The 22,458-nt window shown below is 43.8% G+C and overlaps 1 protein-coding gene across 2 annotated transcripts in view; it reads left to right on the top strand.

Moving 5' to 3' along the window:
* Nucleotides 1–22,458, top strand: part of dock1 (dedicator of cytokinesis 1) — a 172,419-nt gene that overhangs the window by 146,823 nt on the left and 3,138 nt on the right. For both annotated transcript variants that reach the window (XM_071523954.1, XM_071523955.1), the window contains 10 exons: nucleotides 2,085–2,226; nucleotides 2,499–2,580; nucleotides 4,797–4,881; nucleotides 6,121–6,207; nucleotides 8,196–8,372; nucleotides 9,413–9,496; nucleotides 15,969–16,106; nucleotides 19,363–19,505; nucleotides 20,136–20,334; nucleotides 21,850–22,030. In XM_071523954.1, coding sequence (XP_071380055.1) covers nucleotides 2,085–2,226; nucleotides 2,499–2,580; nucleotides 4,797–4,881; nucleotides 6,121–6,207; nucleotides 8,196–8,372; nucleotides 9,413–9,496; nucleotides 15,969–16,106; nucleotides 19,363–19,505; nucleotides 20,136–20,334; nucleotides 21,850–22,030 — 1,318 coding nt within the window. The remainder of the gene's footprint in view (nucleotides 1–2,084; nucleotides 2,227–2,498; nucleotides 2,581–4,796; nucleotides 4,882–6,120; nucleotides 6,208–8,195; nucleotides 8,373–9,412; nucleotides 9,497–15,968; nucleotides 16,107–19,362; nucleotides 19,506–20,135; nucleotides 20,335–21,849; nucleotides 22,031–22,458) is intronic.

The following is a 22,458-nucleotide window of genomic DNA, read 5'->3' on the forward strand; positions in this document are numbered from 1 at the left end:
GACCAAAGTTATTCTCATTATTTCAAAGACCGATTTCTTCTACAATGGGTTCTCTCAACTTATATCCACTTGCCGTATTTCCCCTCCTCTCCCTTCTCTTCCTATCAATACTACTTCACTTAATCCCTGTATTGAGTTTCTTGTGAGCACTCAGCTTAAAGAAGAGCTCAGGGTCTCCAAGTTGGTTTGAAATATGTATCCTAACACACCACATTCCGAGACACTCGGATATGAGCTGTCATGTTCTATCATTCAAAATGCTCCTCAAACAGACCCCTGAGCACACTAACAGAGATGAAGAAAAGTTCCCGGCTCATACATTTTTAGGAACAAGTCGTGCTCTCCTCTCATATAATGTATTTTTTTGTTTGGCGTGAACCCAGATGACCTTTTTATATCAGTCTCCACTTGAGTTGAACCTCATCTGATCCTTACGATACATTGAAAGGAAAAACCTACGCATCTTACAAAACCTTCACCTACGTTCTTCTTGGAAAGTATCACTGCCACGATTCCATTGGTTTTGCCCATATCTCTCAACCCTCCCCGTCTTACTGTCATAAACAATCCCAAGGAACCTTTAAAATCTTGACCGTCTGTGTTTGATTTAAGCTTGTTAATGTAGCAGCAGCACTAACTGTTTACTAACTGTCTCTGACTGTGTGAAATTGTCTTTCTACTCACCATCCAAGAAAGAAAGGCTATTTTAGCATGAATTATTCTCTCAATGACGGTGATTTTCTTTGCCATAACTAGACAGTCTGGGTTTGAGGGTAATGAAAATGAGAATTGTGACATTGAGATGAGCACACACGCCGCCAGAATGCTAAACAATACAACGTGAATCTGCTTGTCTCATGTGAATGGACTCGCAGTACGCAGTGATAGAAAATGATTCAGTTTTCGAATGATTTCAAGCAAAATAGAAAACAAATGTTGCAATTGTTCACCAGCGGAGAATTGCAGCCGCTTATTGTCAGGCAGGTTTAGCTGATTCTCCAGCGGTTGGAATGGAAATCACTCTGGAAATCAGTGTGCTTTTGTCGCCTTATCTGTCAAAGCAAATTTGAAAATGGTCCCAGGCATATTTCATGGCTGCAATTCATTTAATTAATTGGGAAATTGAGGTGTGTGCTGTGCATGAGCGTACGGCTTGCTGTGTGCGAGCTATTGTGCAGCGAGGGGCTATGAAGGAAAGAAAGAAACATGGCAGGAAAAGAAGGTACGATTCAAAGCTGTCTGTACCAAATGGCTATTCTATCTGAACAAAGTCTTTACTCTACAGCTCTGTTCTCTGTGTAATGCCCATGTTTAGCTAATGAATGAAGCCAATGAATCTCAAGCAGCCCTGTATGAGATGTGGAGCTCGCTGATGTCCAGAGTAGTTCAAGCTCCTATTACCAAAGTGCTGTGAACAGTGTGATGAGGGCCCATTCTCAGCTGCTGCGCCAATGATGAAGTGTTGATTGAAATAGCCGAGGCATTAGTACCACTGCAGTGGTTTTCGAGCCACTTCTCCAGTAACACATTGCGGCAGCCTTTTGTGTGAGAGCCCCCAGCAAACTGGTAGTAGCCATTTGGAGTGTGCGCAGTGCGCCAATTTGCTACAACACAAGTCCTCCCCATGCAGGCCCACAGTGACCTCAGCCGGGACTGACTAATGATTGAAGAGGTGCCAAGAATTTGCTGTCACCCTCGTTTTCAAGTGTTTAATATGGAGATTAAGTACCTTGCCAAGTTATTTTACAAATCAAAGCTGTTCTCATCTATGTAACTTCCATTAAGTATCACAATTTTGTCATTACCTTGCCTCCTTACCCCACTACTGTCACTGAATGAATGTTAGCCACTGGATCTAATATGCCAATGAAATTGCTTATTAAATGACATTGCATCCTTAAGTGCTGCCATATTCCTTTTCAGGCTGATAAATTGGTGAGTATTTACAGTATGTCCACATAGTGTATGCGAATTAGTGCCCACCTGCATGGCTGCCTGATAGCGTGCGTGCTGTCATGTGTATGGTGGTGTGTGTGACACACATACATGTCCAAGGTCTCACTCCCTCTTCTGTTGTCCTCCAGAACAAAATGTTCATTTACCGTGGGAAGGAGTATGAGCGCAGGGAGGACTTTGAGGCTCGCCTCCTCACACAGTTCCCCAACGCAGAGAAGATGAAGACAACCACTCCGCCCAGCGAGGACACCAAGACTTCCCCTGGACAGTGTATCCTTATTGTCCTCTTAATTTTTTAGAATAATTTTATTAGAATTTCATCAGGTTATTTTCCACAGAAATGTTTTTAGTGTCACCGGCTTAAATGTCACCAGCACAGAAAATGAAAATAAACATCACAACCATACTCTCCTAAGTCATGATGCACACTATTTATTTTTCATTCATGTATAGCTCATTAGGAATCTATTTTCATTCATCATTAGTTGTTTATTGTTTGAGCTCGGCATTTCATGTTTTTTTCCTTGATGTTTCTGCTAAAGACATCCAGTGTTTCACAGTGAAACCCATCCTGGACCTCCCTGCCAAGTTCCAAAACAAGCCCGTCTCTGAACAAATAGTGAGGTAAGCAGGATATCCCCCGCTCCTTGCAGACTCATTTATATACAATTACAGTGTGTGTTATTCAAAATCACACTGCATGCATTTCAATCCGGCAAGCCCAATTTATTTTCCCCAGACACACTGAAGACAATTTAGAGAGCTTGTGAGGACATGCACAACTACAGTAGCGTTTTCTAGAGAGCGGTGGGCAGAGGGGCGAGGCGGAGGAGGTGAATAAATCTAAATGTAAATGTGTGTGTAGAACAAACAGCGGTTGACCTTCTTGTAGTCCTCTTGGTTATTAACTTCCTCCAGCCTCCCGGTATTAGCCACTGTGCCAGGCGCAACACTGTTTCCCCGACATTATTACCGCCTTGGCATGGAGCGCCGGGGCCCCGGCAAACACCAGGCCCCTATGCGCCGGCTTGTTTGCCCAGCCTGCATGCCAGCCACACGCTACATCACTCAGCTGTGCAAATTCGCTTTGATATGTCGGGGCCGACACCACCCAACGCAACACTGGACATAATTAAAAGAAGGTGTTTACTCGGAAATGTTTGTATTTTTCCAAAGGATAGAGATTTTACCTTTAGGCAAATATATCTGGGCCTTGATGTTATCACACAAGCCTGCGGCATTGGTCACATCCCCCTGCATTGATCCCTCCAGCAGCCTGTTGGCTTGTTTGCTAACAGGGTCTGATTGGAATATGTAACTCTCTTAATAGCCTGGATTAGACAGCCGTGTGTGGGGAGCGATAGAGGCGGGTTCCACACCAACTGTTTGCTCTGCCTGTCTCTCTCTATCTCTCTGTCTCACTCACTCTCTGTTCTCTCTCTCTCTCTGGCTGTCTCTCTTTCTCTCTCTCTCCAGCTCTCGCTCTCGTTCTCACTCTGCCCCCTCCGCTGCCACATTCTTTCTCTCTCCGTCTCACCTTGGTTTCTCCGTCTTTCTCTGTCGCTCTCTCTCTCTCTGCGTTTTGTCTCGTTTGTTCTCTCTCATTCGGTGCAAAAGATCAGCGGTGCATAGCAATGAGACTGAGCTGTACGAGCCAAAGGGTCACAGCGGCAGGCAGAGCATACCCCCATCTGACCTTGCTTTGTCCAGACCATGCCACTGCCTCATCTCCAGCCCGCCAGCTAATGGAATGTAAAAGACTTAATTGGGGTGGCAGAGCTGCTTTAAAGCCGCTTTATTAATCTGTTTATTAGATCAGACGCTCCAAGGCTCGGTTTTTTGAGGCTCAAGCCACGCTCTCTCAACTAATTTGGGCATGAGCCTTATCATGTTCATTAAATACCGTACTGCCGTTGGTGACCGAGCTCAGAGGGGAAAATCTGATTTTAGGTACAACAGAAGCGGCTGTGAGTGGAGGGCCAGTGAGGCCCGGGTCCAGGCTCTCTGTCCTTGTGGAGCTTGAATGACACACAGGGTTTGTGTGCTCTGTTAATCTGGCAGCAGAGCACACAGAACGAACACCTTTCATCAGCAGAACATGAACAATTCCAATTGTTCAAAGTAGGGCGGCCCCATTTGAACGTGTTCCTGTAACTGCTACTACAAACAGAAAAGGGCATCGGCTTTGAAACGGCATTGATTCTTTTGATATTTTATTCATGACAGTTTGCTAATAAAGTTAAAATCCACTCAGTGAACCATATGGCATGTTTTTTAGAATGGGAAAATGCAGTACGCTGTATGTGGGTAATAGGTATGTACTCCGTTCCCCAGGAGAGTCCTCTCTCACTGTGAATGTGGATTTGTGTCTGCGGGAGAGACGGATAGAAAGATGGAGAGAGAGAGAGAGAGCGTGTGTCTGTGTGGGAGTAAGCATGTGCACATGTCTGCGTACGATGTGGATCCCAGACAGCTGCTCCCCACAGCCACTGTAACACCATCATTTTCCTGGTGTGAAAAGTCTATTAACCTGACTTGGGGAGGTTCATCCCTGCCAGTGATGCGCCTCTGTCATGTATGTCTCCACATGTCTGACATACGGAGACGACTGGCTCCAGGAGATGCCTCCAACCCCAAAGTGAATTTATTTCCCATGTAGATGAGGCCATTTCTGCCCTAGACAGCCTGCCAACATGCTAAATGCCATAGCTCCTGGCGAACCCAGTGTGGAAGCAGCGTGTCCTGTGTTTGACCTGAAGCAAAGCAATCAACCTTTGAATCAAGCTGTAGATTGCCCATAACACTTTTAATTTACTCGGGTGCTGGTCTCTCCTCCCCAGCTTCTACACAGTAAATGAAGTCCATAAATTCCAGTATTCCAGGCCAGTGAGGAAGGGGGAGAAGGACCCGGACAACGAGTTTGCGGTAATTGTCATCTTTTCTTTCCCATGAATAAGCTGTTACAATTAATTTTTTTATGTATGATTCACCAATATTAGTATTATGAACATGATGTTTATGCTCTTTAAAATCTAACTTAGATGCACATTGCTTGCTAAACATAATGCTATGCAACATGATGGCTAATTAGTAGCATTAGTAGTAGTAGTGTCATCATCATCATCAAGTAGTACTGTATCATCAGCCATCATCAATTTTAGCATCCATGTATGTATTTTTAGTACATCTAATGGATTCAGTATACTAAACCTTGCTGGCCATTTGCTGCTCAATACAGATCATTAACATCCAGGTTACAAATGACAAGGCCACATCCACTCAATCAATTAAACCCATTCACACTTCTCATACAGTAAATTGGCTCCATATTTCTACCAGGGATCACTTCAGCAGAGCAGGATGATGCATTTTACTCATCACACAGCCTTGCTCTATTATGCTGACAGACTGATAGCTCTCCTTCTGCCCTGCCAGAGATGCACTTGGATAGATATTGCTAAGATGACACATTGTGTCTGTCAAAGCTATTAAACATATCATACAAACACATCTGTGTAATTTGCCATCTCTCTGAACCTTGTCAGAGTACAAGAATAGTAAGAATGCTCAGATGCTGACACTCTTTCGTGCATTTCAACCTGATCCACTTAATTGTTCAAATGGGGATATCGTTTTTCTTTTCTTCTGACACACTGATGAAAAAGGCTTGATTGCTGAAACCCCCTCCCAAGGGAAATAATCACTTGCCTTTTCCTGTGGTGTGTTTTTTTTTTCCTTAAGATTTGGAGTCATTATTTCGGCTCCAGTAGTGTGTGCATGATGTATTAGAGGAGAGTCCCTCTCATTTGGACTGTCTGTGAGCCGGGCCTTAATGAGCTGCCATCCAGGCAGGCTGGTACAGGACGAGGAAGAGGGAGAGGTGCTCAACCACAGATAACAAAGATGACATCTATTCTACCTACACTGCTCCCACCAGCCTGCCTTTGATGGGCTTTTAGCGAGCCACCATTACATCACCTCACTCTTGTCTACGGAACAGCTGTCTTAAAGCTTGTTAGAATGTTATTTGGAACAAAATCAACAGCAAATTGATCCCTCTAAAGTGCCCTGTCATGCCTGTAGAGCTTTCCACCCATCTCCCAAAATGTCAGCGTGCTCTTTCGGAGTTCTAAGTATGTTTTTTCTTTGTCCTTTCATCTGCAGAACATGTGGATCGAGAGGACTACCTACACGACCGCATACAAACTACCTGGCATCCTGCGTTGGTTCGAAGTCAAGTCCGTCTCCACAGTGAGTATGAAGGGACTGTGCCAAAGCCGGCCTCCTAATCAGATGAGGATCTGCGGCCTTGCTCAGAGGCAATCGATATGATTTGTCCACTTAAGCAGTGTAGACAGCGGTGTGGACGCAGGCGTGCCACTCCCTAGACTAACGTCAGGGCACGTTCCCCCTCTGCCAGAGGCCCCGCATTGATTTACCAAGCGCTCTTTAAAGCCTGTTTCCGTGGAAAATAGCTACACAGCAGAAATACCGCAAGAGGAGAGTGGCCACTGAGTTCAGAACTCACTTACTGTTGATTTCCCCTTTATAAAATTACCTGGATTGCTGTATTGAAAACCTGTTGATGAGAGGTCGGTCTCACTGCAGTAAATGACTTTAGTGTTTACGGTAGCACTTGGAATGGGCACATCTCCCCTCCATCCCCCTGAAACCGCATTAAGGTTTTATTATTTTAGCTCTGTTGTTCTGACTAATTAAAACGCAGGTCCTGTGTCCTTATTTTGGGCTGAGATGTTGTCAGTGGGAAGCCAGAGCGTGCAGAAATAGCAGTACAGTAGTATCAGGCGAAGCCCAGGAGCGGGTTACAGTATCAGTCAGAGCCCAGACGCCTGCCTCATCCTTTTAATGTGTCGTTATTTTGTCCAAAAACAAATGCGCTACTTAGCGTAATTAGTCTGGCTAAGTATTCTGCAATCAATTACTCTTTATTTGTCGCTTTGATTAGTCCCTTTCATGTCTGTGCTGGTGAATAGCCTCAGAAAAGGGCACTTCTCTCTCGTCTCACAATCACCCCACACACACACACACACACACACACACACACACACACACACTCCCCATGTCTCTCCCTATTCCAGAGTATCTCCACTGTGTGTTCTCTCCTGACTCTCAGTAGTTATCTTTAGCCGGGCCGGTTACTACAGTCTCTCTGTGTGGCTCACGCTGCATTCATAGCCCCCAAATAGCTGGGTCAACACAAACCACCCACACACCATGCAGCCCAGGCAGTTAGCTCACTGCACTGCTCCCTCTGGTCACTCTGTCCTTAGTACAGTCATTGCAATGCATAAAATTGATTTGCCCTAACCCGTGATTCCACATAGTGAAGTACTATTCTCCATTGCGACACTATTCAGAGTAGAGGTAACTTCCTTCAGGCTGGGTTGGAACACACTGGCAGGAGCAGCTTGCCCTCCAGATGAGCCAGGGAGAGGCCGGGTCCCCCAGGTCAGCCTCTCTATTTAAAGCTTAATGACTGGGCTGAGATTCACCGAGCTAAAGCCCTCCATCTGACAATGCTTTTTACCGAGCTGGCCTGGGACAAACCGGCACAGATTGGAGATTTGTCACTCTGGCACAACATCTCTATTTTCTGGCTGGGGCCTAAATCTGACATTTACTCAGACAATCCACACATGTTTCTTCCACTTTCTTATTAGCAGTCTGCAAGGAGATCTTATCATTATGTTGTTTGTCCTTTTTTTTTCCAAGTCATGAGATTGCCCCCATGTGGAGTTTCATGGATTGGAGTGGATTCCTCTTTCACATGGGTAGTAAAATTAATGACGGACACACAGTTTGGCTCTTAGTCATTTCGGGACAAGCGTTTCTAAATATTTTATTCATCTTTTCTCAGATTCACCAATCATATTTTGTTGACGTGGGAATTGAAATTCCCCTGCACTGTGTGCTATCCATCTTCATTTGACAGTTGCAAGTTCATGTACTGTATGGGCAGCGTAGAAAATGATTCATTGCTACCCTATCCTAGATGATGTATGTGTGTAGTTAAGGGTTCCCAGGCCCATCTTCTAATAACCTATCCCTAGTCATTAAAGACAAATGATTCAGCTAGATTGTTTGGGTGAGGTTTACAGAGATGGCAGTGATATTTGTGTATATATAAATATATACTGTAGATATTGATAATATATATTGATACAGGTGAATAAATGCTGAGAATGTATGATGGCATCTTCACTTTCTGTGTTGCACAGGAGGAGATCAGTCCATTGGAGAACGCCATGGAAACCATGCAGCTGACCAATGAGAAGATCAGCAGCATGGTGCAGAGGCATCTCAATGATCCCAACCTTCCCATCAACCCACTCTCCATGCTGCTGAACGGCATCGTGGACCCCGCTGTTATGGGAGGTTTCACCAACTATGAGAAGGTAGAGTCAATGGGAAGACACACTTCTGTCTTCATTCTGTTCCCTCTATACCTCTACATGGAAAAATCCATTCCAACTTCTACACAGGCCTGAACAAATAGTATCCCAATACATTTTATATTGGAAGTAACTGCACACTTCATTAAGTTCAAATAAGTGAGACTATATTCAGAACCAACTCAGATATACTGTATCTTTGCCCAGGTTTGAATTGCTCTTGAACTGCAAAACAAACCCATGCATATCCCATGAGCTCGAAGCTCTCATGCCATCAACCTCGATAATGGCATTCTTCATCATTTCACATATGATTCCACTCCACTCACATGTTGTTTGCGTCATAGGTCATTAGAAATCTGCTTTTGTTTGATATGAGCTGGGCCTGTCTTCTCTGAAAGGCTCGACTCAATCTTCTTCTTTTTTTCCCATCCCGTTTTTCATCCCATTTCTACAGTTCTCAGTGGTTTATGGGCTACACATTCTGCTCCCCGTAACACCGTAGCAACTCATCTGTGAGGGGAAACCTTGTGTTTGATGATAAAACAGTCATAGCCCGTTGGTTCTCAACATATATCACCGCTCAGAATGGATTCATATTTGTCAGCTGTAACAGTGCGGTGTGAGTCGGAGGAGGAGCGACATGTGAATTCTTTGCCCCCAAGTCATTTCTTCCTCTCAGTGAAATAGTGGAGGCGGTGGAGGCAAGACAGGCGTCTCGGCTGAATATTTCTTATCTTTCCCCTCCTCCCCCTACCACCTTTCCCCCATCTCTTTTTTTGTCACCCCCCTCTCAATCTTTTCCCCCTTGACTCCTCATTTTTCTCCCTCCCATCTCTCTGTCTTTTGTCCCCCCTGTCTTCTCTCCACAATTCAAATTGTCCTTCCTCCTTCTCCAATACCTCTCCTCCCCTTCCACTCTCTTTCCTTTCCTACCCCTTTGCCTGTTTCTTCTCCCCTACCCATCTCTACTCTACATGGTAACAACCCCCCCACACACACACACACATTCTTAATCACTTGTCTGTCTCCCTCCCCTCCAGGCCTTCTTCAATGACAAGTACATGCAGGAGCACCCTGAGGACCTTGAGAAGATTGAGAAACTGAAGGACTTCATCGCCTGGCAGGTGAGACTGAGGCTCAACATGTTGAATCATTTGTGCGTGTGTGAGGTGCAGAATTGGCTGTGCACAAATAATGCATATTCTATTGCTCACTCAGTGGTCTGTTGGAGAAACTACTTGTGTATGTTATGGTCTACTTTTACAGTGTGCAGATTTTTTTGCATTTAAAGATGACAAATTCCATCATATTCCATTGGTCTTTCTGTTTCCCATGACACACCCCTAGAGCAGATGTAGGCACACATGCACCCAGAGATGTTGAGCTGAGCATGAATCACAATGGTATGGAGGAATAAATAAAAATATCAAATCATAAATTTAAGGTAAATTGGTGCAAAATTGTTATTGCTATTGCAACATAATTCCAATTTCTTAATTTGCATGAATTAGCTTTATGTTATTCCTTCACAAAACAGTTACCAAGACGTAGCCTGTTAGGTGCAGGGTTGTTTCAAATGTAACTTCCTGTGGTTAAATCTATAGGATGTTAGTGGAGGAGTTGATCCCACAATTATGTGGGAGTCTGAATCGACACCAGAAATTTCATCTAATCATGCACCACTAGCTGAGAATCTCCACTGTGGACACAGACAGTGTGTTTTCACCTGAAAGCCCTCTGTATACACAGTGGGGATGCTGAATGCTGGAGATTACTTGGTGCACTGTGTGTATTATGGCGTTTATGTCTGAAATGTAGTCACCTAACTAAAGCACTGCTGCGAAAAAGGCCCCTCCATTAGGGTGTCTCTGTGAAAGGTTACAGCTGAAAACACATAATATTGTTTGAAGAACTTGCATCCACAGGTGAGTGCACTGCAAACTATCCCCAATGACGCAGAGGGAAGTGTGTTAAAGAGTTCAGGGGAGATAATAGCATGGGAGAGTGCTGAAGCAAACATTCTGAAGTTAGGGAGGACGCTCCATTGCATGAAGAGAGAGAGTGAGATCAGCACTGGCGGTTTTGCGTGCGCTGCACCCTCGCTGAGCCCATAGGAAGTGCATACGCAGCAGACAAGAACTGCGCGTACACACATACACACACTCTTAGAATACATCACAAACACACCACACAATGCACAGTTTATCTGCTTACCGTGAAACTCAACAGATCTTTAGCAAGCTCATTGTGGCTCATCTTTGATCAATAAACTCCTCTCATGACTATCCTTGTTTTCCAGGGGATTTTGAAGATTTCCCCCTTGGGAGTTTTAGAGAGCTGTAATTCAAACATGAATACCAGTGTTGCTCTCAACTAATGGTCACTGTTATCACCCGGCAATTCATGGTTTCTTGGTTTGTGTGTCACCCAGTAAGATACAGGAGGTTCCATGTCTGCAGTACATGGGGAGAAGATTTTTTTTCTACTTCCTACCATCAGTTCCAAAGAAAGAGGAAAACAATTAAATTGGCAAGTTTTTTCCCCCCACTCGGTTGTTTTAAAATAGGTCATCTTTGTGCTCTGCATCGCTTGTGGAACTCTTCCGAATCTGAATAGTAAAGTCTTTTGTCTTTGTGAAGCTTTTTGTCTTCATCTGGCATGATGCTTCATACAGAGATATGCCGCTCTCATATTAGTCCCTTGCTTTTGATATTGTGTTCTGTTGTTATTATTATTATTTGTAGTAGTAGTATTATCACTATTATTACCTTATTAAAAGTGTGCTACTATTATATACTTACATATTGTGAGCACAGTTTCTGACATTAAAATTATTTAACATTTTAGGCATTTAGTTGATGTTTTTATCTATAGTGACAATGAGGGAGCAGGTAGGGGTTTGCTAGTTTGCTTAAGGATACTTTGACACGACACATAGTTGTTGGCCCACCTTTGATTGAAAGCAACAAGTTCACATCCGTTCTCTGGGAGTTGACGAAAGTCATTCTGGGAAATGCAGGACGTCACTAACTGATGTAGAAGTAGACGATGCAGCTTGAGGGAAAGTGGGTAGACCTAAAAATAATGGCTTCATCACATCATCACAAAATAAGGGTAGGTAGTATCCAAAGCTGGATTTTTCCTTTGAGACACATCATACACTTTTTTTTTTATATCCGTCTCAAAGCAAAGGTGCTGAACAATAATGTCTGAAGGACTCCCTCCCTTTCAAAGCCTTGTGTAGGTGGCAAAATAATGGCGAGACTTAAAAGAGCCGGTTTCATTTCAGCATCATTTAGAGATTTCAACTGAAGTAAAATTGTATTAGATATCACGTTGCAATTCTAAATGGATCCCCCGGCCACAATCCGCAGCAGCAATTAGCAGGAACTCTGTTGTACATCCCAGTCATATCCGAGCTTCCAGTGAGAGATAAATGAGTTGCTCTAGCTTGGCAACAGTGGCAGGTTAGAAATGTCCATCACATCCTGTTGAGCAAGTGTTTGAAAATGCGGGGGAGCCAAGACGTATCTTCCACTGGCACAAGAAGAAGTGATTAAAGCTGTTGTTTGGTGTGTTCATCACGGAGGCATGTCATAGAGAAAACAGAAATACACTTGCCCAGCCCACGCCAAACACACACACACACACAGGGAACTTTTAAAGACATGACTAAGGCAGAGATGTTCATTTGAAATCGCTTCAGCTGTCTCCTTGCCAGAACCAGCATGCTTGTTTATCTTGCATCTTGAATCTGTCTAAACGAGACAAATGAAGGGAAGCCTGCTCCAATCAACAAGCTAAACAGGGAGAAATGAGCCAGTGCGCGGTGTTATTGTGAAATACCCATTGTCCTCATTTAGTAATTAGCAACTGGAAATCAGGAAATGAGGTATTGTGAAAGCTGGCAAATACAAGGTAGCCGATCCCTATTGTGTTGTCTCTGGGTGTAGCTGGTAAAAGCTCTGGACAGCTGCCTTTTATAGTCAGTGAAACTTCCCAGTGGTAGTCTGATTTGCCTTATTAGGAGTTGTGAAGGGTAGCTGAGTAATCAATAAATCTAATCACAGAGCTGAGTAGGCCCTTTTCAATGCACACTGGGCACAGGGCATCAGCAGCATATCAGTGCGAACTGGCAGAAGTTGTGGAAAAAGTCAAAATAGTTTGTCAATAACAATTCCCTGCCTTTTGATTACGTTTTGGTTTTTTTTCGTGTGTGCACTTTTTGTTCCCTTCATCCTGTCTGCCTATTACTCTGTCTGACTGACCATTGGCTGCTCACCTCTCCGAGCCCTTTTTCATGAAATGTCTTAATATGTCATCATAGCCTTAATGTCAGGCATCTCAAAGGCCATGTGGCTCTGAAGTTTCTTCACTGTGCATTAGGGAGAGAGAGGGGGACAGGGTTCAGCTGAAAAGACTGAAGTCTGAAAAACTCTGCTCATATTAAATAACAATGCCGGTTTCTTTTAGATTTTTTTTCAACAGACAATAGTGGCACTTGCCTGATTATAAATTTGGTCTCCAGGTCGAATTAGCCGATATTAACATTGGCTCCAGGTGAGGGAATACACTACATGGCCAAAAGTATGTGAACACCCCTTCTAGTTCTAGTTCCGCTTTATTCTCATCTCAGCTGCATAAATCTACATATATACATCCAACTTTACATAGACTGTGACACAAAATATTGTTTCTCCAGGCTCAGATGCAACAGAGATATAGTAAGAAAAAAACAAGACAAGTTAATGATAAAACAATAGTGCACAAACAATGATAAAGACAGACTCAGATAAATTAACACACAGTAATAAAAACCCAAGTCTAAAAACTGTCAGAGACAATCTAAAAGCTAAAGACAATCTAAAAACTATCTAAACACTAATTAGTGGATTTGGCTATTTCAGCCACACCCATTGCTGATAGGTATATGAAAAGCACACAGCCATGGAGATTGCCTCCATAGACAAACATTGGCAGTAGAAAAGCACATACTAAAGAGCTCAGTGACTTTCAACATGGCACTGTCATAGGATGCCACCTTCCCAACAAGTGTCAACTGTAAAGTTTGCTGGAGGAATAATGGTCTGGGGAGGAGTGGAGGCTGGTGTAGCAGCAAAGAAGGGACCAACTCCATATTAATGCCCCTGGTTTTGGAATGAGATGTTTTCACGAGCAGCTGTCCACATACTTTTGGCCATGTGGTGTATCTGTCTTGGATCACTGTGGTGAAATACAAACTTTTTCAAAAGATAGTGTATTTAATTAATCTGCTGAACGTGTGTGTGTGTGTGTGTGTGTGTTAGAAACCTAGAGCCAAGGTGTCTTCCACAGTGAGCTTATCTGCTTGCAGCCACCAAGCAGAATTCTGTTGCCATGCCGCCACTCTGGTGTTATATCATCCTAAGGTCTATAAAAAGATGTGGGTATCCTGGGAGACGTGAATCTTGCCTCAGCTTTCACTCTCGCTCTTTCTCCCCCCCCCCATCTCTATCTTTCTTCATTCTCCTTCTCTCAAGGAGAATTTCAGCACTCCTTCGTCCCCTCCTATGTCCTTCCTACTCCTCTCCCTCTTCCTCCCTCCTTCTTTTTGTGCCCCTCCCCTCCCCTCTCACTCATAACCCCCGTCTCCCTCCCCTCTCTCTCTCTCTCTCTCTCTGCTTCTCTTTCCTTCCCTCCTATAGCCTCACCTTTTCTCTGTCAGCCTCCTTGTCTCCTCTCTCTTCTAAGAGGTCCCAGTGGTGATGATGAAGGTGCTCAATATCAGGGGAAATCCTCACAGGGTGTCTGTAGCCTTCTCTCATTTATCTTCCTGTGCCAGGTCTTTGGTTTTGTGGAACACAGCACAGTAACTAACACTCAGTGAGTGAAAAATCCCGGGTTGTGTGCACTGTGATGCAGCCTCAGCTTCCCTCTGCATGCTTCTGCCATCAAAGAGTGCTGTTTAATGTATGAGTGCAGTGTAATACACATGGTTGAGAAACTACAACCTGAGGGTATCTAATTTTTCTATCTGTCTATCTTCCAACATCATGTATGTGTGTTTCTGCGGTATAGCGATCTGCCAGCCCGCCCCGCCCCCCCCATTAACACAGTCATGCGTGTTGAAATGCGTTCTTATATCTGTAAATAAAACATTCACAGTTAGAGAATATTGCAAAAGGTTGCATCACATAAAAGTGATGCGGTGGTGTTTTGTGTGTCAGCTGTGTGAAGTCAGTTCTGTCTGTAGCCTGCTGTGAAGGGGCAGTTTGCCCTCAGGGAAATGGAAGAAAGGGGAGGATGCTCTGGGGAATCATAGAGGTTAACATGGGCACACACAAACACACACACAAACACACACACACACACTCCTCTCTTGGCTGGCCTGCCTTTGCCAGACTGACTTCATACACTTCTTTGTACTCTGAACAGATTCTTTGTTCAATTTGGTCTGGGCTGTGGAGGATTTGTTAGCCATAAAAGCTACTGTACTTAAGATGAGGCACGAGATGTACTCTCCAGTTCAGTGTATGCCTGCTTTTCAACTGTGTAAATGCACCACTCCGTCAGACCGGGGCTGATAATACAAAAGTTTGAATTAAATCTCCTCTAATGTGGTTAGTTTTTGTTTTTGCTTTTTCATAAGCATAAAAGCATAAGCCACCTTCCTTTTACCTTTGACAATATTTCTCACTTATAGCGGCAACACAAGCAGGGAATATTTTTATATTTGCCATGGGGAAAGAAAAGGTCTGTTATTACCACAAATGACTGTAACGTCTTTGCTGGTTCTTGGTGAGTTATTGTGCAATTCCCCCACTTACCACAGCCAAAGACCTGGCGTGTAATACTGTAACATCAAATTCTACAGGAATGAAAACCTTTACCTGTGTTTCCAACCGGCAGGGGAAAAAAAAAACTCACTCAAATGTTCGGTCCCCAAGGGATGACACTTCCTCCTCTTGCCAGATTTAGTCAGCAGAGCTTGCTGACATTGACTGTGGCACTGGGGTTTCCTAATTGCTAGTTTTCAGCAGTTTCTCTCTCTCTCCCTCTCCCTCTCCCTCTCCCTCTCTCTCTCTCTCTCTACCTGAGTTGCCTCTGTTATGTGTTTGAATTCTTATTAGCCAGCTCCATGCGGTGTGATATGTGAGAAGCAGCAGCGTGCCGAAAAAGGTGCATTGCGTCTTTCTTAGCATCATAGGTGGAGAGGAGGACCTGCGGTTCCTCAGTCCTGTGTGCGTGCTGTTGTTGTTGTCATGTTCAATCCACTAGTGTTATGATATTATCAAGACCACTCCTGAGAATGTTATCGTGGGGGTGGGGGGGTGGGGGGTCACCATGGCAACGGCAACCTGGCATCGTCTAATAGAGTCTACACCCAGCAGGATGGGGTTGCAGTGAAGCGCCCCCCTTTGCGCACACACACACACACACACACAATATGACTGTGCTGAGTATGCACAGCCAAAGGGGCTATAAGGTCATGGGGGTCAGATGGGATCTATGCAGTGGGACGGTAGCGTAGAAATGGGATGTAGCCGGCCTCTCGCCCCCCCGGGGGAGTGTTGGATCTAATCGAGTCTTAACGCGCCGCTGTTTTTGTTCCACCAGATCCCGTACCTGGCCGACGGAGTCCGCATCCACGGGGAGAAGGTCACGGAGGCGCTGAGGCCCTTCCACGACCGCTTGGAGGCCTGCTTCAAGCAGCTGCGGGAGAAGGTGGAGAAACAGTACGGGGTAAAGACCCTGGTAAGAGCCTTCACTTTTACCTGACCTTTCCTTTACACGGAAAAGAGCATCGCAACTCGGCCCGGTATCCCTCCCTCTCGGGGGCGATCTGCAGCCATTTCATTTATTTTCTGCGGTACGCTGTGCTGGAGATCTGTGGAAAATGTGAATGCTGCACATATTCTTCTCTTCTAAAAAATGTGCTACCACCGTTTCGCAAAACATAAAAGCATTTTTTTGGTTTGGCCTGTAAGAAAGCAAATCTTTTAGCAGTCCAAATTCTAGGATTCTGTTTGGCCTCCCTTATCCTCTGTGGCGTCTCCCTCTCTGTAGTCTCAGAGATGCTTGTAGTTTTTACAACTATTTCACATACATTTTTTACCTACCAAATACAAGGCAAATGGAATGAGAAACTGGCTTTTCTTTATGTGAAAACGTACAATGTTCAATATGGTGTATGACTATTTAGTGTGGCTGGAAATGACCACAGAATGGTATAAACCGCAGAAAGACCCATTTTTGACTAATTATATCATCCCAAATCTCTCATGAGGACATTTATAAAAGCTTTGTTTGTTTTTGCCTGCTTTAATCCCTCCAAATGGAGTTAGAACTTGTATCCCTCAGACATTCGTTTTAGTTTTAGCTGAAGTCAGCTCATGTGTGTAGTGGGGATGTTGCGTTTTTAAGTGCTGCTGGGGACTACCTCCCGTAGCTCTCCTCCACTCCTGATTTAATTGTTGCTTGGCCAAGCTTTTCCCTCAGTCTTGCCTGAGGTAAAGAGGCCCTCGCTCACTTTAAAGGGAAAGGGTGATGGCCTTTCAGAAGAGAGAAAAGCCAGCACTTACCTGGGCATGATAATAAGGTTATGCTATCAGATGTGCGAGAGCCCCTTTCTTCCTTTCAAAAGACTCTTTAAATGCAGAAGGGTTTACTGTAGGAGCTTATGAGCTTTGTTCATATCATTCTTAAAATGTTCCCAGATTAATCTCGCAGCAGGTTCTTTTTGGGACATGCTGAAGTACAGAAATTAATGGTGGAGTTCTGTTTTTTTTGTTTTTTCTTTTACGTTGTATTAGATCATGTTGCTTTATTTGGCGCTCCATACCTAGGCCTGGGATAATGCTGCGAATTCCTCTCCTCTCCAGCCCAAATCAACCCAATTGTTGATTGTTTTCCAGAATATATATCTCCTGTTGTCTCCCTGCCTCTGCATCTCTAATATAATGTGTAGCAGACAATAACACCCAGCTACAAGACCCTGAACTTTTTAATAACAGCAAGGGCATACTGCCGCAGCAGCAGATGAGCACTTTTTCCAGGTAGCAAAGTATTGATCAGTCAGGCAGTAGACTTTACATGGTGTAAATCCTTGGGCCGGCCCAGCCTATCATCACGCCTGCCGGCCGGCTGGCTGGACAGCCGTATATGTGTGATGAATATGGCCTGAAAGCATTTCCCAAGGACAGAATAGCAGCCAAGGACGCACAGCTCGCTACAGGAAATAGCCCTGAAAACCTGATATTAAATTCCGTTAGAGTGGAAATATAGATTAACTAATTTATAGATTGTGATAAACCATGGGATGTGTGTGTGGTCAAAGTATTTGCAAGCAGTACGTTGTGTTACTATGGTGCAGGACCAGAAATATGTGCTGTGATGCTTTTACACGCTATTGTGAGTGAACTCATCAGCATAAAGTATGCGTTTGCTTGATCTTAACCTAAAAAATAATTGTACAGTTGTAGAGTGAATTTGTGTCCGCAACCAATAAATTATATTCAGGAATAATTAATTTCATTAAATGTTATATTAAATCACTTAAGCCCGACAATTTATGGTCAACAATAATATTTTTAGAAGATTTAACTGTTACAGTGCTAAAATGTCATTCAGTAACTCTATTTGCACTCAAAATGTAACACGAAAAACTGCACAAAATGATTAAAAAGAAATGAACAATTCTGGAATAATTGAAAAAATCCTTTTAATAATAGGCTATCTAACTGAATGGCGAGTCCACAAATCCGGATTTCATCAAATGCCATTCAGTAACATGAGATTCCAAGGCCATTTTGAATCATAGGATAATAAATTTAATAGTCATGTGACGACTGATGACATCACACAGAGGACCTTGAAGGTCATGTGAAGTTTAGGCCAAGTGAGCAAGACATTCCTGGTTTTTAGATCAGTTCACCTTCTTTCGCTCTGACACAGTGGCCACAAATTGACAAGACAAGACAACATCCAAAAAGTGCTTAAAAACGTTTATTTTGTATATGAAAGTTTTTATTAAGTTATGCTGGGTTTGGGAATGCTTAGAAATGAATGTAAGAAACTTGTCATTCAGCAACAAGTTCATGTCCTTCAGGAACACAAAATCTCATCCATTCTACTGAATGACTGAATTCATGTTTTTGTGAATTATTTGCAGATAAATTAATTATTTCATGTAAGATTTATCTGCAATAGACAATATTAAAAGATTAGAAGAGTTTTTCATATTAACCATTATATTGAGTTGATTTTTAGTTGAGGGCCAATCCTGTTGCTAGGGAAGAGAGGCAGGCCAGCAGAACAGACAGTTTCAGGCAGTGTTGGAGGATAACAGTGCTGGTACTTGAATACACGATAACACTATTCTCTCTCTCTGTCTCCCTCTCTCTCTCTCTCTCTCTCCCTCTCTCTCTCTCTCTCTCTCTCTCTTTTATTTATAGTCGGCTTACGTGAGTCTAGCAAGATGACACCATCGTTAAATTATATTTACAGAAAACGCTGAATGTTATTCAGAGACACAAAATCATATTCCAAAAAAAGACCAAAACAAGCCAAACATCTGAAGATGATCACTAATGGTTAAACAATATGAATTTAACGTTTCACATTTCTATGCTAAAGTTAGACAATCAACTTAAAAGCACCGACTTTCCCCTTAAAAAGATTTATGTCTGGTAAAAATACCTTTTTAGGTGTATGATTGTCTGCTGAATTTATTTATTATTGCTTTAATCATGAATTTCAGTTGTTCTGACAAAAGTATTCAAAATATATACATTTTCAACAAAAATATTGTTACTGAATGACAAAACATGTAAAAAGTACCTAAATTGCTATGTTCTTGAATAGAATTAATAAAAACAAAGTAAAAAGAGCTGCTGCAACTGAAAACCTGCAACGTCACTGACCACTGAACTCTGAGGCAGTCAGTGAATTTTTCCTGATTTGTTCTTGTGTTTGTGTTTTTGTTTCTTTTTCTTTCCCTCTCCTCTGTCAGCCGGCGGCAGACGAGCGGCGGGGGTCCCGTCCTCGCTCCATGGTGCGCTCCTTCACCATGCCCTCCTCCCAGAGGCCGCTGTCCGTGGCTTCGGTCACCTCCATCTCCTCTGACAACTCCCCCTCCAGGCCCGGCTCAGACGGGTAAGACCTGGTTCACTGGATCTTCGGGACATAAAATCCTGGCGCGCGACCTCCTTTTGGCCGACGGCCATTCTGTCTCAGCAGTTGAAAATTTGTTTTTGGATTGTTGGCTCGTAATGCTCCCTGTCCTTATGTGAATAAAGTCGATCAGGATGCGCCAGTATTCCATTTTCATTTCAATGGTAAGAGGGTTTCCCAGGATGTGCTTACGTTATATTTGTAAAATTAACTGCACTGTTTTTTAAGTTGGATACCTCAGTCCTGTGTACCTGTCATATATATAAATCCCAACCAACTTCAATTTGAACACACATGAACTAAACATTTATTCTGTGACCTCAATCAGAGTCATTGCCATAGAAACAGACTCCAGATACGAAAAAAGGTCTTGACACAAAATCATGGAAAAAAATATGAAAGATGCTCAACTTAAATGCCTTAACACACAACTAAACAGTGTAGTGTAGGTTTTTCATGCAGCTAACACAGGAATACCTCAGCATTGTCCCTGGGAAAAGTTGTCATGTTTCAGGGCCAATAAACAATTAATAATCCCTCTCCAGATGCACAGAAAAGGAAGGAGACAGCCGTTTGTTTGATTGCCCCGTTATCCTTTGTGTCTTAATCCAGTTTTGCCCTGGAGCCTCTCTTGCCAAAGAAGCTGCACACCAAGTCTCAGGACAAGCTGGACCGGGACGAGCCCGAGAGGGAGCGCAAAGACAAGAAGAAGGAGAAGAGGAACAGCAAGCACCAGGAGATCTTCGACAAGGAGATGAAGACCACCGAGATCCCTCTGCAGCCCGCCGAGGCCGTCATCCTGTCCGAGACGGTACCGGCAGAGTGGCCTCTTCTCTCCACTTCTTCTCCTCCGCTTTCTGTTCTACTCCTCTCTCCTGGTTTCTTGTCTACTCTTTCCTACAATACACTTGCTTCCTCTCCTCCTATACTTTTCTGTTTTTATCTTCTCTATCTTTTCTCTTCTCTTCTACTGTTTTTTCCTCGTCTGCTCTATCCTACACGACTCTTCTCCACACTTTCCTCCTCGTTTTCTGTTTTCCTCTTCTCTGATCTACTCTATCCTACACTACTCTTCTTTACAGTCTCCTCCAGTTTTCTGTTTTCATCTTCTCTTCTCTGCTCTTGTCTTGTCTTCTCTTGTCTTCTCTTTTCCTCTCGTCTCTTCCTGCCTTTAGTCCCTCTCTCTCTCATCTTCTACATTCTGTTCTCTCTGCATCACATGGCTCGCATCTCTACTACCCTTCTGCTCCCTCCATATCTCTTTGCACTCTACATCCCCCCCCCCGCTGTGCTCTCGCTCTCTCTCTCTCTCTATCTGTCTCTCTCTCTCTCTCTCTCTCTCTCTCTCTCTCTCTCTCTCTCTCTCTCTCTCTCACTCTGCTATCCTCTCTTCTTGTCCCTTTTCAGCTCCCCTCTGTCCATTACAGCAGAGAGGTATCAGTGATTTCTGTGTGCCCAGCAGGAATGCTCCCTGGCTAATGGCATTAAGATAAGGATAAGAATGGGATCTGAGGGTGGCCCCTGGCAGCGGTGCAGCCGTCTGGCCTGTGATAGGGGTCTCCCACCCCAGGGGCCAGGGGTAGAGCCCCTTGGGGTACCTGTTGGCTGACGTCACCAAGTAGTATTAGTAGTAGGAGCAATTTTGAGGATAGTGATTGAGTAAAATGTGCCCTATTTCTCATGTGATCTGGAACAGTAAAAAGCAAGAAAACAGCAATCTCCCCTTAGATATGAATTTGAGTAAAAATAAAATAAAATCCTGAAAAAAGTCCCACATCACATCACTGAAAGAACTGTGTTATGTTATTTTCAGTGTTTCCCTTGTGGCAGACTTTGTTTGAGTTTGGCCAATTATAAAGTTGTTTGTCAACTTACAGTGTGGAATAGCCCTGAGGACATGTCTTTTTAAATTCAAATTCCAGTCATAATAAAGCAGAGAGAACGCACTCTTGCATGCAAACAATTATTTGTAATCACAAATAAGATACTGTGAGCCAACGAGCGCATTTATCTAAATGGGTTCTCCTTCAGGAATACAAATAGCCGGCTTAATATGCTTATGGATATGCAGACAACACTCCCAATGGAGATGTGAAACCAATTTTCTCCTTTAAATGATCTTTTATTGATCTTTATGTTATATTTCAGCATAGACTCAATTGGTTTGCCGCACAGTAAATTCCGCTCTCTGCGGTTTTACTGACTTTTATTGGCATTAAGTTGTGTTATTTTGAGTGCGCACTAATGACTGACTTATTCTGACACTATATAATCTCTAATAAAAATGTGTTTGTGAATGTATGCATGTGTGCGTGTGACATCACAGATCAGCCCCCTGCGGCCTCAGAGACCAAAGAGTCAAGTTCTCAACCTGATGGGAGGAGACCGCCGCCTCTCCGTGTCGCCCGGACCCCCTTCCTCCTCCTCCAACTCCTCCTCCTCCTCCCCGGGACCCCCGCCCATCACGCCCAGGAGCAAGCTCTCCTTCAGCCTGCACACCGTCTCCAGTAAGAACAATCACACACACACACACACAATCACACACACACACCCATCCTCTCTGCCTCCCTCTGGCTTTTGGCTGTGTTGTAGCTCTTGCATCAGTGTTACCCCACGCTAACTCCAATGCGGGTGCGTGATGACACTCGGTTTGATTTAAAACCTGCTGCACAGCGTGTCCTCGGTTGCACTACTTTAAATGGCCACCTGAAACATAGCAGCCATCACCATGTATTTGCCTGTAAATCCATCTCTTTGTCACTGTGCTGACTGCTAACGCCGGGATCACACCTAATGCACTGAACGTGTTACTGTCCAAATGGAAGTGCATTCGTTTCCAAGTGAGAGTGTCCGCTGCGGCTGCTTCGTTTCGTTGCCAAATGCATTGCCTTGTGAAGCAGGTGTCACATGCTTTGAATGTTTTTGTACTTATGCA

Source organism: Centroberyx affinis, unplaced genomic scaffold (genome assembly GCF_046629955.1).
Source record: "Centroberyx affinis isolate AG114_WGS23_722 - 3 ecotype Tasmania unplaced genomic scaffold, CSIRO-AGI_Caff_v1 ptg001131l_1, whole genome shotgun sequence".
Lineage (NCBI taxonomy): Eukaryota > Metazoa > Chordata > Actinopteri > Beryciformes > Berycidae > Centroberyx > Centroberyx affinis.